The 14,007-nt window shown below is 40.2% G+C and overlaps 1 protein-coding gene across 6 annotated transcripts in view; it reads left to right on the top strand.

The window, feature by feature from the left end:
- MTMR6 (myotubularin related protein 6) overlaps positions 1 to 14,007 on the top strand; it is a 53,686-nt gene that overhangs the window by 19,840 nt on the left and 19,839 nt on the right. For all 6 annotated transcript variants that reach the window (XR_006707626.1, XM_045458007.1, XM_045458124.1 and 3 more), the window contains exons 2-5: positions 3,670 to 3,786; positions 8,148 to 8,310; positions 10,634 to 10,791; positions 11,321 to 11,449. Coding sequence is in view for 5 of the 6 variants with exons in the window: in XM_045458007.1 (XP_045313963.1) it covers positions 3,670 to 3,786; positions 8,148 to 8,310; positions 10,634 to 10,791; positions 11,321 to 11,449 (567 nt within the window). In the remaining variant the exon portion in view is untranslated. The remainder of the gene's footprint in view (positions 1 to 3,669; positions 3,787 to 8,147; positions 8,311 to 10,633; positions 10,792 to 11,320; positions 11,450 to 14,007) is intronic.

Below are 14,007 nucleotides of genomic sequence, written 5' to 3'. Positions count from 1 at the left end.
TAAACCCCTGAATGAGTGTCTACTGTTCACCTACTGCGTAGGGAAAAGGTGGCAGAGAGACCTTAGGGACAGTATAATGTTACAAAGAAGAATTTTATGTAATGAATCTCTTGGATGATTTCAGCAAAAGAGACCACTCGTAAATTGTGGGCACCTTCTCTTTCCCCCCCCGTGAGAAATTTCTCTGTGGCTGTTCACTTTCGTTTAACAGACATTTATTGTGTCAAACGTTATACTAGTCGTTAGGTAGTCAGACATAAATAAGAGACAGTTCTTGGGGTGCCTGGGTGGCTCATACAGTTAAGCGTCCGACTTTGGCTCAAGTCGTAATCTCCTAGTCCATGGGTTCAAGCCCCGCATCGGGCTCTCTGCTGTCAGCGCAGAACCTGCTTTGGATCCTCTGTCCCTCTTTCTCTGCCCCTCCCCCGCTTGTGCTTGATTCCTCTCTCAAAATAAACATTAAAAAAAAAAAAAACTTTATTAAAAAAATAAGAGTTCTTGCCCTGGGGTATGTTATAGCTTGAGTGGGAGAGATGGACACATGAACAGATGATTTCATTATATTGTAGGAACTACCCTAATAGTAGTGGAAGGTGCAGATTTTTAGAATATGTAGGCCATAAAATTGGTAGGAATTGGTGATTAATTGAACGTTGGGGATCATAGGATGAGTCCCAGATTTCTAATGTGGGTGACTGGATGAGGACGGGTTAATATTCACTCAGTTCAGAAATACAGGATTGGGAACCTATTTGTGAGGGGTGAGGGAAAATCAGTTTCATCTTCACATGCTTAACATAACTCTTTAGACACTTAAGTAGAGCAGTTTAGCATGGTGGGAAGGTGTCCTACTTCAGGAATCAGACTATTCCTGTTCAGTGCTGTTCCGCTTACTAGCCGTTACTTGCTGTGTGGTGTTGGGACATTTAACTTCTCTAAGTCTCATTTTTTTTTTTTTTAATTTTTTTTTTTGAACGTTTATTTATTTTTGGGACAGAGAGAGACAGAGCATGAATGGGGCAGGGGCAAAGAGAGAGAGGGAGACACAGAATCGGAAACAGGCTCCAGGCTCTGAGCCATCAGCCCAGAGCCCGACGCGGGGCTCGAACTCATGGACCGCGAGATCGTGACCTGGCTGAAGTCGGACGCTTAACCGACTGCGCCACCCAGGCGCCCCTCTAAGTCTCATTTTTTATACAGACACTAATAGTACTTACCACATAGGAATTGTGAAAAGAAATGAAATGATGTATGTGAAGCACTTATCATAGTACTGGCCACATAATAAGACCTCAATACTATGTCAGGAATTATTGTTATTATATGTATAACAGACAGTGTAAATTCAGGAGAGCTCAGAGTTGGCATTTAGTTTGGGGAATCATTAATGTATAGGCTAACCCAATGACAGTGGACAAGAGCCCCAGGTAGGGGATGGAGGGAAGAGAGTTAACATTCAAATGAAAAGTGGTGTGATTGTTTTGCATGTGGGTAATTGTGTGTAGAGAATTTGTGCCTTGTCAAGAAATTATTACAGCTTATGATTGGAGCATAACAAGAAATACTTATGACCTTTTAAAAATCCACAGATTAAAACTCTTCACGTGGACTTAAAAAAGAACTTAAATTTAAATAAATGGTAATAACAACATCAGCCCCTACTCCCTTTAAACTACTTGCCAATATCCTTTTTCTTAAAAAATCTTTTCTGAGTAGTGTGTGAAGTGGCACAAATTGTTTGCGTGAGTAGTGTCCACACTTTATAGTCACCTTTATTTCCAAGTGTATTCATCAGTTCTCTTTTCTTCAGTGCCATTGGCACACAGGTGAGATTTTATACCGGGGTCATTGCTGTTGGTTGGCCGCAGTGCCCTTACAGCCAAGTCAAGCATGGTGGAAGAGGGGTAAACAGTAATTGATCCCATTGTTGTTGTTTTTTTTTATTTTTTTTTATTTTTGGGACAGAGAGAGACAGAGCATGAACGGGGGAGGGGCAGAGAGAGAGGGAGACACAGAATGGGAAGCAGGCTCCAGGCTCTGAGCCATCAGCCCAGAGCCCGACGCGGGGCTCGAACTCACGGACCGCGAGATCGTGACCTGGCTGAAGTCGGACGCTCAACCGACTGCGCCACCCAGGCGCCCCTGATCCCATTGTTTTAAAAGTGTTTAAATTTAAGTGTGGATTCAAAGTGTGTTGCATAATGAAGTTAGAATTTTATCTAAGGAAGGAGTGGTCCTAAACAAATCTGATCTCCAAGAGAAATCTTCATACGGGTTTATAAGAAGGAGGTTTTCCTATTGTCTTTTATAAAGGACAAGGAGTATGATGATCTGGCAGTTTTTGCCTGTCAAATCAACTGTGAGAACTGAGCCATTATTAGATCATATCTCTATAAATTTCCAGAAGAAAGACTTAAAACTCAATTCATTGCCTTAATCTTGCAAATAAAATTTTCTGTCAAAAACAGGTGCTTTATTTTTACATTTAAATTTTGACTTATTTGGACAGCAACTGTTACGAGTGCAAAACCCTGGAAGGAAATTTCTTTGGGGGAAGCTAATTAGTGTTTTACATGGTAGTTATTACACTGAAGATCATAATTTCATAATGGGGGGCATTTCTTCAGTTTTAGTAAGGAACAAAATATGTATGGGAAAAGTATAGAATTAATGAGATAACTGTTAGTAATCCGGTTTTGAAGACACACAAGTTAAAGAATTATCCACAGCCTACTCTTATAGCTGCTGATCAAAATTTTAAGTTGGTTATGGTTGTTTTACTTTTTTCCCCTCCCCATGAGCATGCACAGCCATAAATACTGTGTTTGCAAAACAGTATCGTCCTGCACATTCCCGTCAACTCTAACCCCATTCCCCAATGGCAGCCCTGCGTGTGCGCGTGTGCACAGGGCATGCGTGGGTGTTTACTATGAATAAAGAACTACTATGTACCTCACTGCCTCATCCACTAGACAACGCGGAAGCAGCGTGCGACATAATCCGTGACGGGGCGTTCAGAGCCGGGGGGAACTACAAAGCTGAGACATCAATTAATTTTCTGAGAAGGACTCCGGTTAAGAGACTGGGCATCAGTGAGCCTTGAAGAGTGCTTAGCACTTAGCTAAGCAGAAGAGACTGTCTTAGAAAGGGAGAACGGTGTGAGGAAAAGCACAGGGGTGGCTGCAAAACATGGTCTTGGGTGGAGTGGTGAAGAGAAGAGAGAAATTCAGTTGGAGTTTGCAACCATTTAACTGTTTCCTGATTTCATTTTTCTGGTAGTTTACCCCCATGACCCTAGGTAAAGGACCTTTTGTATTTATTACTTACTTTGCCAACCTAAAATTTACGGACTCTTGGATATGAAAACTGTTTCTGTTTATACCACATGCTTCCTTTCTGTTCCACTTAGTATCTGTGTTAATATTTTTTTACGGAGTTCCTGTATCGGTTATAATTTTAACTCTAAAAAGTACCCAGGTTACTGATGGTGTACCTATTCCCCGAGATACGTGAAATTTAATGTTCAACATTAAATAAACTCGTGTGTTTGAACAGAAGGAGGAAAAAAAAATTGGAGCTGATCATTTAAATCCTGGGATAACAAAGAATTTGGATTACTTGTGAAATGAGAGATAACATCTTTTTTTTTTTTTTTTTTTTTTTTTTTAGGTTGAGCAAGTGAAATTACTTGACCGATTCAGTACCAGCAACAAGTCACTAACAGGAACACTCTATCTTACAGCCACACATCTATTATTTATAGACTCTCATCAGAAAGAAACCTGGGTAAGAAGGACATCTGCTGTGCTGCTTACCATTCTTACAATAATGGACTTGGCCTATAGCTGTGTTTTATTTTGGTCACGTGCAAATGATTTAATCCTTGGTTACCTACTTCCAACAAAATTCAACAACCTATTCTCTACCCTCCCTCCTAATAAAACAGAGATACCATGTGGAATGTGGAAATTTTTTATAGAATATAGCAAGACTCTTTATCTGCATAAATAATTATAAAATACCTACTCGTTCCTTTTAATTTTTAAAAATGTAAATAATACATGCACATGTTTAATAGATCAAATGGCCTGTTCCGTGGTATTTTTATACCAAATTGCAATTACAGTGTTTTTTAAGTTGATTGATTATAGATCAAACAGTACAGTAATGGGTATTTTATATATATTTCTTCCTGTATATGTGCCAGAGTGTCTCGGAGGTATCTGGCTGAGAGTAAAGTTACTGGGTCTGAGATAAGTGCATATTTTCCTTCGCTAAGTGTGGCACCTCTCCAAAATAGTTGTTTCAGAATATTCTCAGTAGAGTGTGACTCATGGTCCGCCCTCATCAGCCACATTGACATTGTCAGCTTTACAATGTTTGCCTCTCTGGTGGATGTGCAATTGTGATTTTAACTTACTGATTATGAGAAAGTTGTCCTTTCAGATATTTTGGCCTTTAGGTTTCCTTTTCTTTTTCTGTTGGGCTGTTTATCCTTTTACTGGCTTTATTTTTTCAACGTTTATTTATTTTTGGGACAGAGAGAGACAGAGCATGAACGGGGGAGGGGCAGAGAGAGAGGGAGACACAGAATCAGAAACAGGCTCCAGGCTCTGAGCCATCAGCCCAGAGCCCGACGCGGGGCTCGAACTCACGGACCGCGAGATCGTGACCTGGCTGAAGTCGGACGCTTAACCGACTGCGCCACCCAGGCGCCCCTCCTTTTACTGGCTTTATAAGAATTTTGGTTTTTAATGTTTTGTCAGGTGTATGTGTCGTAGATAACTTCTCCCAGTGTGTGGCTTGTCTTCTATGTGCATACGTCTTGCAACTAAAGTTTGAAATTTCAATGTATTAGATTTTCATTGTTTCTTTTATGGTTTATGCTGTCTTGTGACTTAAGGGATTCTATTTTTTTTTTTTTTTTTCTAAAAACTTACATTTTGTGTTTCAAGTATAAGTTGTTAATATATCTGGGAAATATTTTGGTGGGCGATATGACTTAGGGATTCATTTTTATGTTCTTTTCATATGGATACTGGCACCATTTACTGACGGTTTCATTGCATTAATGTGTACTATCAACTGTGATAGATAAAGGGAGGGCCTGCTTTTAGGCTCCCTGTCCTGTTCTTTTGATATATTGCTTCCACCGTACCAGTAGCACATTCCTTGATTGACTCTAGCTTTTTAATACAATCTCTCTTTGATTGTACTCTTGATTTTCCCAGGAAGGCCATCCAGTTGATACGTGATTGCAGTAAGTAAGTCAAGATACTTCCCTGAGATGTTGATCTCGGAGAAGTTGTGTTCCCAAGAGGCACTGGACCTCCTCCCCATGCAGTGTTGGCCCGGGAGCTGCCAGGAGGGCCTTGTTAAATCCTTAGTCATGCCACCACCCACTCTATCTACGCCTCCTTTGTCCGTCTGTCCTAATACCTTCTCAGTATGTTACCCATCTCCTCGCGATACATGTGCAAGTTTCCCCTAGACCTCTTCTTGCGGTTGTTGAGAACATAGTTTCGGGGCAGTGAAACAATATCGGTGTTGTCCTCTCCTATTATTGTCTTTAAAATGCCTTCTTATCAGTATATTCCTGTCTGTCTCTCCTGAATGAAATCTGTTTTGTATAGTAGATCCACAGAAATGAACATTTTAGATCTAGAGACTTACCAACTTTTTATCTTTTTTCTCATTTTACAGATGATTTTTCTTTCAAGGTCATGTCACTAGTTAGTGGCAGAGCCGTTCTCTGCAGCATTTTCTTGCAAATAATTTTGGGTCGTAATTAGAATCGCGATAGTGACATTATTACCGTAGCTGTTGTCTCTTGTTCTCTATTTAGATGTTAGTATTAGACCATTTTGAGTAACTTGGCACAGGCCTGCTAATATCAATGTTAACAGTGCTAAATGTTAGCCACAAGTGTGAACCGTACATGTGTAGTGTGTGTTAAATATTTGTGTGATGTATACTTTTAATGTCTGTAGAGCAAATTCTTTCCTCATTAGTCTTTTTTAAGCTTATCTTGATTATATTATAGATTTAATCTTGCATGTGAACTTTAGAAAAAATATATAATTAGTGATTAATAATACCAGCATTTAATTTTATAATTATATAATACATATGTATGATATATAAATAATCAGCCATCTCTTACCCTACCACAGAAAAAGGCAAAAAGCCATTTGGAATTATTTACTGGAACTTACATTAAAGTTTTAGATTAATTTGGGATGAATTTATTTCTTGTCATGATTGAGTTTTATCATTCAGGAATCTGCTATAACTCTTGAGATCTTTTATTTTCCAGAAGACTTTTCTGTAAATATTTTAAAGTAGGGGTGCCTGGGTGGCTAAGTCGGTTAACTGTCGGTCTCTTGATCTTGGCTTAGGTCATCATCTCACGGTTCGTGAGTTTGAGCCCTGTGTTGGGCTTTTCACTGAGTACAGAGCCTGCTTGGGATTCTCTGTCGCTTCTCTCTCTGCCCCTACCCTGCTTGCTCTCTTAAGTAAACATTTTAAAAAATGCTTTAAATTAATAGGAATGGTATTGAGAAAAAGAAAACTTTTTTTAGTAGCAAACAGAATATTAGAACTCATATGAATGATAATTATATCTTTAAAATGCCATCAAGTATTGAGTTTATAGTAGAACTTTCTATTCATTCAGTCAGGAAACATTGTAAGGGAGGTATAAGCAGTGACACCTGTGTTGCTGGTTTGGTCAGATTTTAAGTTTGCATGTGTAAGATATAACAGTTGAAACTTTCTTTTTCTATTTGAGCAGGGTCACTCCAATGCTCCAGATACTGTGTTAGGTGCTAGAGATAGAACGTTGCTCAACTTAGCTGTGGTATTGCTCTGTATGAAGTTCCCAACATCTAGCTGGAGAAATAGACATTCACTGTATACAAGGAATTACTCGTGTTCTGAGTGCTGTGATGGAAAAGTATAGGCTGATAAGGGATAAGAAAATGGAGAGGACCTAACTTTTCCCATGGGAAAGGCCATGGGGGTTGTCAGGCTGTTTTTCTTGGTGGTGAGGTTTAAGCAAAGGCCAGAAATAATACTAGAAGTTCCTAGGTGAAGAGGCAGACCTACAGTTTGCCAGTTAGTAAGAACAACTGAGTGTGTGTGAAGGAGGTTGATGCAGAAAGGGCCCTTGTCACTCGAAGTCGATGTGGGGAGGGGCTGGAAATGAGTCTAGAACCCAGAGTCTGGGAAGTGACATGACCAGATTGCTGTTTTCTAAACCGTTTTTTATTTTATTTTTTTTTTTTAACTTTTTTTTTTCAACGTTTATTTATTTTTGGGACAGAGAGAGACAGAGCATGAACGGGGGAGGGGCAGAGAGAGAGGGAGACACAGAATCGGAAACAGGCTCCAGGCTCCGAGCCATCAGCCCAGAGCCCGACGCGGGGCTCGAACTCACGGACCGCGAGATCGTGACCTGGCTGAAGTCGGACGCTTAACCGACTGCGCCACCCAGGCGCCCCTCTAAACCGTTTTTTTTTTTGTTTTTTTTTTTTTAATTTTTTTTTCAACGTTTATTTATTTTTGGGACAGAGAGAGGCAGAGCATGAACGGGGGAGGGGCAGAGAGAGAGGGAGACACAGAATCGGAAACAGGCTCCAGGCTCTGAGCCACCAGCCCAGAGCCCGATGCGGGGCTCGAACTCACGGACCGCGAGATCGTGACCTGGCTGAAGTCGGACGCTCAACCGACTGCGCCACCCAGGCGCCCCTAAACCGTTTTTTAATAGTCATCACCTGCCCTGTAGAAAATGGATTAGAGGAAGGTAAGAGGAGGTAAGAGAAGGTAGGGAGAGAGCGTGTAGGCGGTGACTTACAGTTACTCAGGTGAGAAACAATGGGAGCACTGCAGCTAGAGGAGCGACAGTGGACACCGAGAGAAGTAGGTTCCAGAGAGATGTAGGAGACGCGGTTGTTGGGGTCTGATGACGTATGGAACGTGCGGAGCGATGGAGAAGTATCAGAGCATAGTTCTGGTTCAGGCATTCAGTCACAAAGCCTGAGGACTTTGGTTGAAGAGGGCATTTCTAACACGTACGCGCTCTGGAAGAGAATACGATGTTTAGTACTTTTTTACGACGCTGATCAAATGTTTTTTTCATGCTGTAGATATTGCATCACCATATTGCCTTAGTGGAGAAACTAGCTTTGACTACTTCTGGATGCCCACTTGTGATTCAGTGCAAGAACTTCAGGATTGTGCATTTCATTGTTCCCAGAGAAAGAGATTGCCATGATATTTACAATTCCCTGCTACAACTGTCAAAACAAGGTACTGTTATGAGAGACCAAAGCTTACTTAATTTTGTGATGGATTAAATCTCATTGTTACTTTATACTTTAAGTTACTCTTGTGTGTGTGTGTTTTAATTTAAATTCTGTTAGTTAACATACAGTGAAATATTGGTTTCAGGAGTAGAATTCTTTGACACATCACTTACATACTACTGGTGCTCATCATAACAAGTGCCCTCCTTAGTGCCCATCACCCACCTAGCTCATCTCCCATCCACCTCCCTCCATCAGCCCTCAGTTTGTTCTCTGTCGTTAAGAATCTCTTGTATGGGGCGCCTGGGTGGCTCAGTCGGTTGAGCGTCCAACTTCAGCTCAGGTCATGATCTCACACTCCGTGAGTTCGAGCCCCGCGTCAGGCTCTGTGCTGACAGCTCAGAGCCTGGAGCCCGCTTCAGATTCTGTGTTTCCCCCTCTCTCTGCCCCTCCCCTGCTCATGCTCTGTCTCTCTCTGTCTCAAAAATAAATAAAAACATTAAAAAAAAAAAAAGAATCTCTTGTAGTTTGTTTCCCTCTCTTCTCTCCCCCCCTTCCCATATGTTAATCAGCTTTGTTTCTTAAATTCCACATATAGGTGAAATTATATGATATTTGTCTTTCTCTGAATGACTTATTTTGCTTAGCGTAATACATTCTAGCTCCATCCACCTTGTTGCGAATGGTAAGATTTCATTCTTTTTGATGGTTGAGTAATATCACGTTGTGTGTGTGTGTATATATATATGTGTGTGTGCGTGTGTATGTATATGTATATATATGTATATATATATACATACCACATTTTCTTTATCCATTCGTCAGTCGATGGACGTTTGGGCTCTCTCCATAGTTTGGCTATTGTTGATAATGCTGCTGTAAACATTGGGGTGCATGTACCCCTTCAAATCTGTATTTTTGTATCGTTTGGGTAGATACTTTAACTCTTAAGTCAAGTTCTTATGCATTCTATTCCAAAAAATTTGGCTTAGAAATAATTAGCTGCTTCTGATCTGACTTGTAAGAATGGTTTCCAAAGAAGGGGTAAGAGTGAAGAAAAAATGAAGCATTTAGAGTACAGATTTTAAAAAGCATAGATTCATGTTAACGTTTTTAAAGTTTGTTGGTAGCCAACAGAACAGCTTTCTTTTTTTTTTTTTTTTTTTCAAGTGGGTATCCCACAAATAAGGTGTTCCAATGACTTGGAAATTGGTTGCTAAATGAGAAGTTAAGGAAGGTTGGTCTCCTTTGGTAGCAGTGGGACTAATATATTTAATTGCCCAGAGTGGAACATAAGGGAGATCACCAAAGGAGAAATGGAGGGTGAATCCAATGTTAGTAGAGGTAGGAGTGAGAGACACGTAGGCCCAAGAGAAGAATCCTATTACTACTTACGCCTTCAGGATCTGGAGGCTTCCTTCCCCCAACATTGACTTGAATTACATAGACCTTTCCAGGGAGACAAAGCACACTGGTTACTAAATGTACTTTTTTGTTGAACACCCGGACTGTAGTGGCCTAGGAGCAGGTGTATGTACACCCTTCTCTCCTAACACATAAAGCCTGTAGCATTTATCCCAGTGTCCCAGGTTACGCCAAATCTTATAGTAAAGATGGTTCTGTCACTTTAGGGGCTCAACACTGTTCAGGAACAAGTGCTGTCCGGAGCTCCGTACAACCATTGCCACTTTTGGTCGACACTGTCCTATAGGAATGTACGTGGAAGGTAGCATGGAATAGGAATGTATAGGAACGTAGCATTAGTATTTTCATTTCACATCTCGTTTGGGAAGAGTGGTGGGTGAGAAGTGTGTACGTCATTAGAAGTTTACTTTTAAAAAGAAGTATTACACTAGGGTATTATAAAAATATTATTTATTAGCTTTTGCTGATGATATAAATTGAATCTCAGATTGATATCCCTTTAGACATAATCATGTGAATTAACAAACTGAGAAAATATTCAGTTCAAATATGTTCAGGTATTAGTTACCTCTTTGAAAATTTTAAAGGAAAAATGAAGGGATAAAACTGAAAAACTATTGGGGTGCCTGGGTGGCTCAGTCGGTTAAGCGTCTGACTTCGGCTCAGTTCGTGGGTTCCAGCCCCGCGTCAGGCTCTGTGCCGACAGCTCAGAGCCTGGAGCCTGCTTCGGATTCTGTGTCTTCCTCTCTCTCTGCCCCTCCCTGGCTCACACTCTGTCTTTCTCTCTCTCAAAAATAAATAAACATTAAAAATAAAACAACTGAAAAACTGTTATTTGTAGAATTTTAACTATAAATCCTATAATAGTAGCAGCTTAACATTTATGTGTTTGTATACTACAGCAAAATATGAGGATCTCTATGCATTCTCTTACAATCCCAAACAAAACGATTCGGAGCGACTCCGAGGCTGGCAGCTCATTGACCTTGCCGAGGAATATAAGAGGATGGGAGTGCCAAATTCAAACTGGCAGCTGTCTGATGCCAACCGAGAATACAAGGTAACTTAGCGACCTTTTTTTTTTTTTAACTTTTTATTTAAATTCCAGGTAGTTAACATACAGTGTAATATTAGTTTCAGGTGTACAACACAGTGACTCAACACTTCTTTACGACACCGGGGGCTCCTCACAAGTGCCGTCCTTAACCCCCATCACCTGTGTAACCCATCCTCCCCCTTCCCCTCCGGTAACCATCAGTTTGTTCTCCGTAAAGAGTCTGTTTCCTGGCTTGTCTCTCACTCTCTCTCTTTTTTCCCCTTTGCTCATTCGTTTCGTTGCTTAAATTCGATGTACGAGTGAAATCATGCGGTATTTGTCTTTCTCTGATTTACTTCGACGTAGCAACCTTTTGGGAGAAATTCAGAAAACGTTAGTCCCAGAGCCCGAGAGTGTCCCAGCAGCAAGTTGTCTGTCCGTATGTGTACTGCACTTGCATTTAATAAGTTTGAAAGTTTTTTGAAGGTGGGTTTTAACCTCATGGTCTTTGCATGGTGAGAAGAATGGTTATGTTTTACTTGATTTTTTACAGATTTGTGAAACTTACCCCAGAGAACTTTATGTTCCCCGAATAGCAAGTAAACCAATAATTGTTGGTAGTTCCAAGTTCCGGAGCAAGGGAAGATTCCCAGTTCTTTCCTACTATCATGAACATAAAGAGGTAAGAAAAGAAGATTTTCTTTTTTCTTTTGTTAATTTACAGACGAGGTGTAACCCCTCTTCGGGTTTAAGCATCCTAAAGAGCACTCGCTTTTACATCAAGAGATCATTATTATAACGTTGCTGATAGGGAACTCTGGGTTACGTTTTTGAAATTTTAAGACAAAAGTAGCCTGAAATACAGAAACTTTCATACTTGTCATGTTTCTTTCTCTCCCGCCCTCCTTCAGTCTTTCTTTCCTTCTCATAGGGACCTGAAAGTATAGGATTAAGGCACAGATAGGTTCTTCTTCTTCCCTATGGTTCTCTTTTCATCCCGTGTATTGGGGGAAACCAGACAGTCTTGAGAAGCCAACTAAGAAAAAGAAGAAAACCAAGGGTATTTCAGGCTCTCAGTTTTTGTAGAAAGCTCTTCAAACAGAAGGATTCTGCAATATGAAGAGGGGGAGGAGGCATCTTTGTACTGAGATGCTGTAATAGGGATTGCCCATTACCGCAGAGTTTTCTTTGTAGCTTGTATAGTAGGCCCCGAGGTACTATGTGTTAGATGCTTCATATGCATGAAATCCCCACGACAATCTGATAAGGTAGCCTCTACTAACTACCTGTAACTTGCAGATGGGGAGACTATCAGAGAGAGTAAATCACTTTTCCTAGATCTAACAGCTAGTAAGTTGGGGAGTCCCATGCCACTTCTGACTCCCAGTCCTTTGTGACCTGATTGTTTCTCCTCAGGAAGCTTTTAGAATCTGCTTTCCCCCTAGTGTTCTGAAATTTCACAGTGAGGTGCTTTGGCGTGTTTTTAAAAATTCTCTTTGGGAACTCGCTTTGGGGAAATTACTTCACCATTTCTTTGGTAACTTCCTGTCTTCTTTTACTTTCCTGTGTGTGTGTGTGTGTGTGTGTGTGTGTGTGTGTGTGTGTGTTGGCAAATGGGCTAATGGGCTTCTGTAAACTTCCGTTTTTCTTCATTTTTCTCTCCTATTTTCCATCTCTATTTTTTACATTTCCTCAACTTCATTTCTAGTCCACTTCTTTATTTTTGCTATACTGTATTTAAATCTAAGAACTCTTTTGTATTTTCTGAACTTTTTAGACACTTTTCTTGGCCGTGATGACTGGGTTCCCTGAAGATATTAAAGATTTTTTAAAAAGAATTCTTTTGCTTCCCACATTAGTTGTCTGTTGCTCAGAGTTCCTTTTTTCTGTTTATTTTTTTGTTTGTTTTTCATGCCTTTCAAAATACCTGATTCTTAGCTGCCCTCTCATATTTAAAAGTGGGATACTACAAAGCTGTTCAGAAGTTCGTGTGCATGTGTGATCTCTATCTTTGGATTCTTTCTGGGTTTTTTTTGTAATTATTTTTTAATGTTTGCTTATTTTTGAGAGAGAGAGACAGAGTGTGAGCAGGGGAGGGGCAGAGAGAGAGGTAGACACAGAATCCGAAGCTGGCTCCGGGCTCTGAGCCGTCTGCACAGAGCCCGACGTGGGGCTTGAACTCACGAGCTATGAGATCAGGTCCTGAGCTGAAGTCGGATGCTCAACCGACTGAGCCACCCAGGTGCCCCCCCACCCCTCAACCGCCCCATCCTCCTGTTTTTTGAGGGTTACACCCACAGCTGTGCCTATTGTCCAGAGTCTTTGGGTTAATCCTTTCCATAGGATAAACTTTGTCTTCAGGGCGAGGGAAGATGTGGGAGCCTTAACTAGTCCCCATACAGATATTCAGCCAGTTCTATTTTCAGTTATACTCTGGGTCAGGCTTTCAGAGGTAAATCAGAGGTAAATTTTGCTGCTCAGAATACTTGGTTCTTGTGGACTTATAACAACTTGGCAGCTTTCTTTCTTCCAGTAAATTGGTTATTACTTATCAATTTGCTTTCATTTACTGAAATTTTATTAATATTTCTACTGTACTTTTCTCTTTTCCATTCTCTTTGATTTTTTGATTTTATACATTTTAGATGTCTTTATTAGAATTTTAGTTCAATTTTAGAAGGGAGCCAGAGGTAAAAGGTAAAACTTTAAACAGAAATTCTCAATCTACTCTTCATCACAAAGTCATAGGGAGTTATGACTGGGTATGGCCTCTATTTGACACACCCACATTTGTATACAGTATTTATTGGAAAGCTTGGCTGAAAATAGATATTCAGTGCCCAATTTAACAAATGAGAAAGTATGTCTGAAAAGAATGTTGTAAAGCAGTCCTCATTTTCTTCTATTTTATTAGATTCTCGTGGTTTTGTGTATGAATTTAAAATATGTGAATGTGTTAATTTATGTTACTCTTTTTCCTTAATGTTAAATACTATGGTTGGAATGTTGGGTCGGGTTAAGTTGGAGTTGGTATGGATGAGATTGGAGAAAAAGTATATGGGTCTAAATCTTTCAATCTTTCTTTAAGACTTTAAAATGTCTAATCCAACATTCACTACTTCTTACAGATATGTTTGCCCTCCTAGATTGACTATGCTTTAACTCAAATTTAAACTGAAACTCGTTTTTCTTACTTTATGTCTCATTTTATATTAAGATCTGATTTCTCAGTAGAGATCT

This window comes from Leopardus geoffroyi, chromosome A1 (genome assembly GCF_018350155.1).
Source record: "Leopardus geoffroyi isolate Oge1 chromosome A1, O.geoffroyi_Oge1_pat1.0, whole genome shotgun sequence".
NCBI lineage: Eukaryota > Metazoa > Chordata > Mammalia > Carnivora > Felidae > Leopardus > Leopardus geoffroyi.
This window is presented reverse-complemented; position numbering and strand designations above follow the sequence as displayed.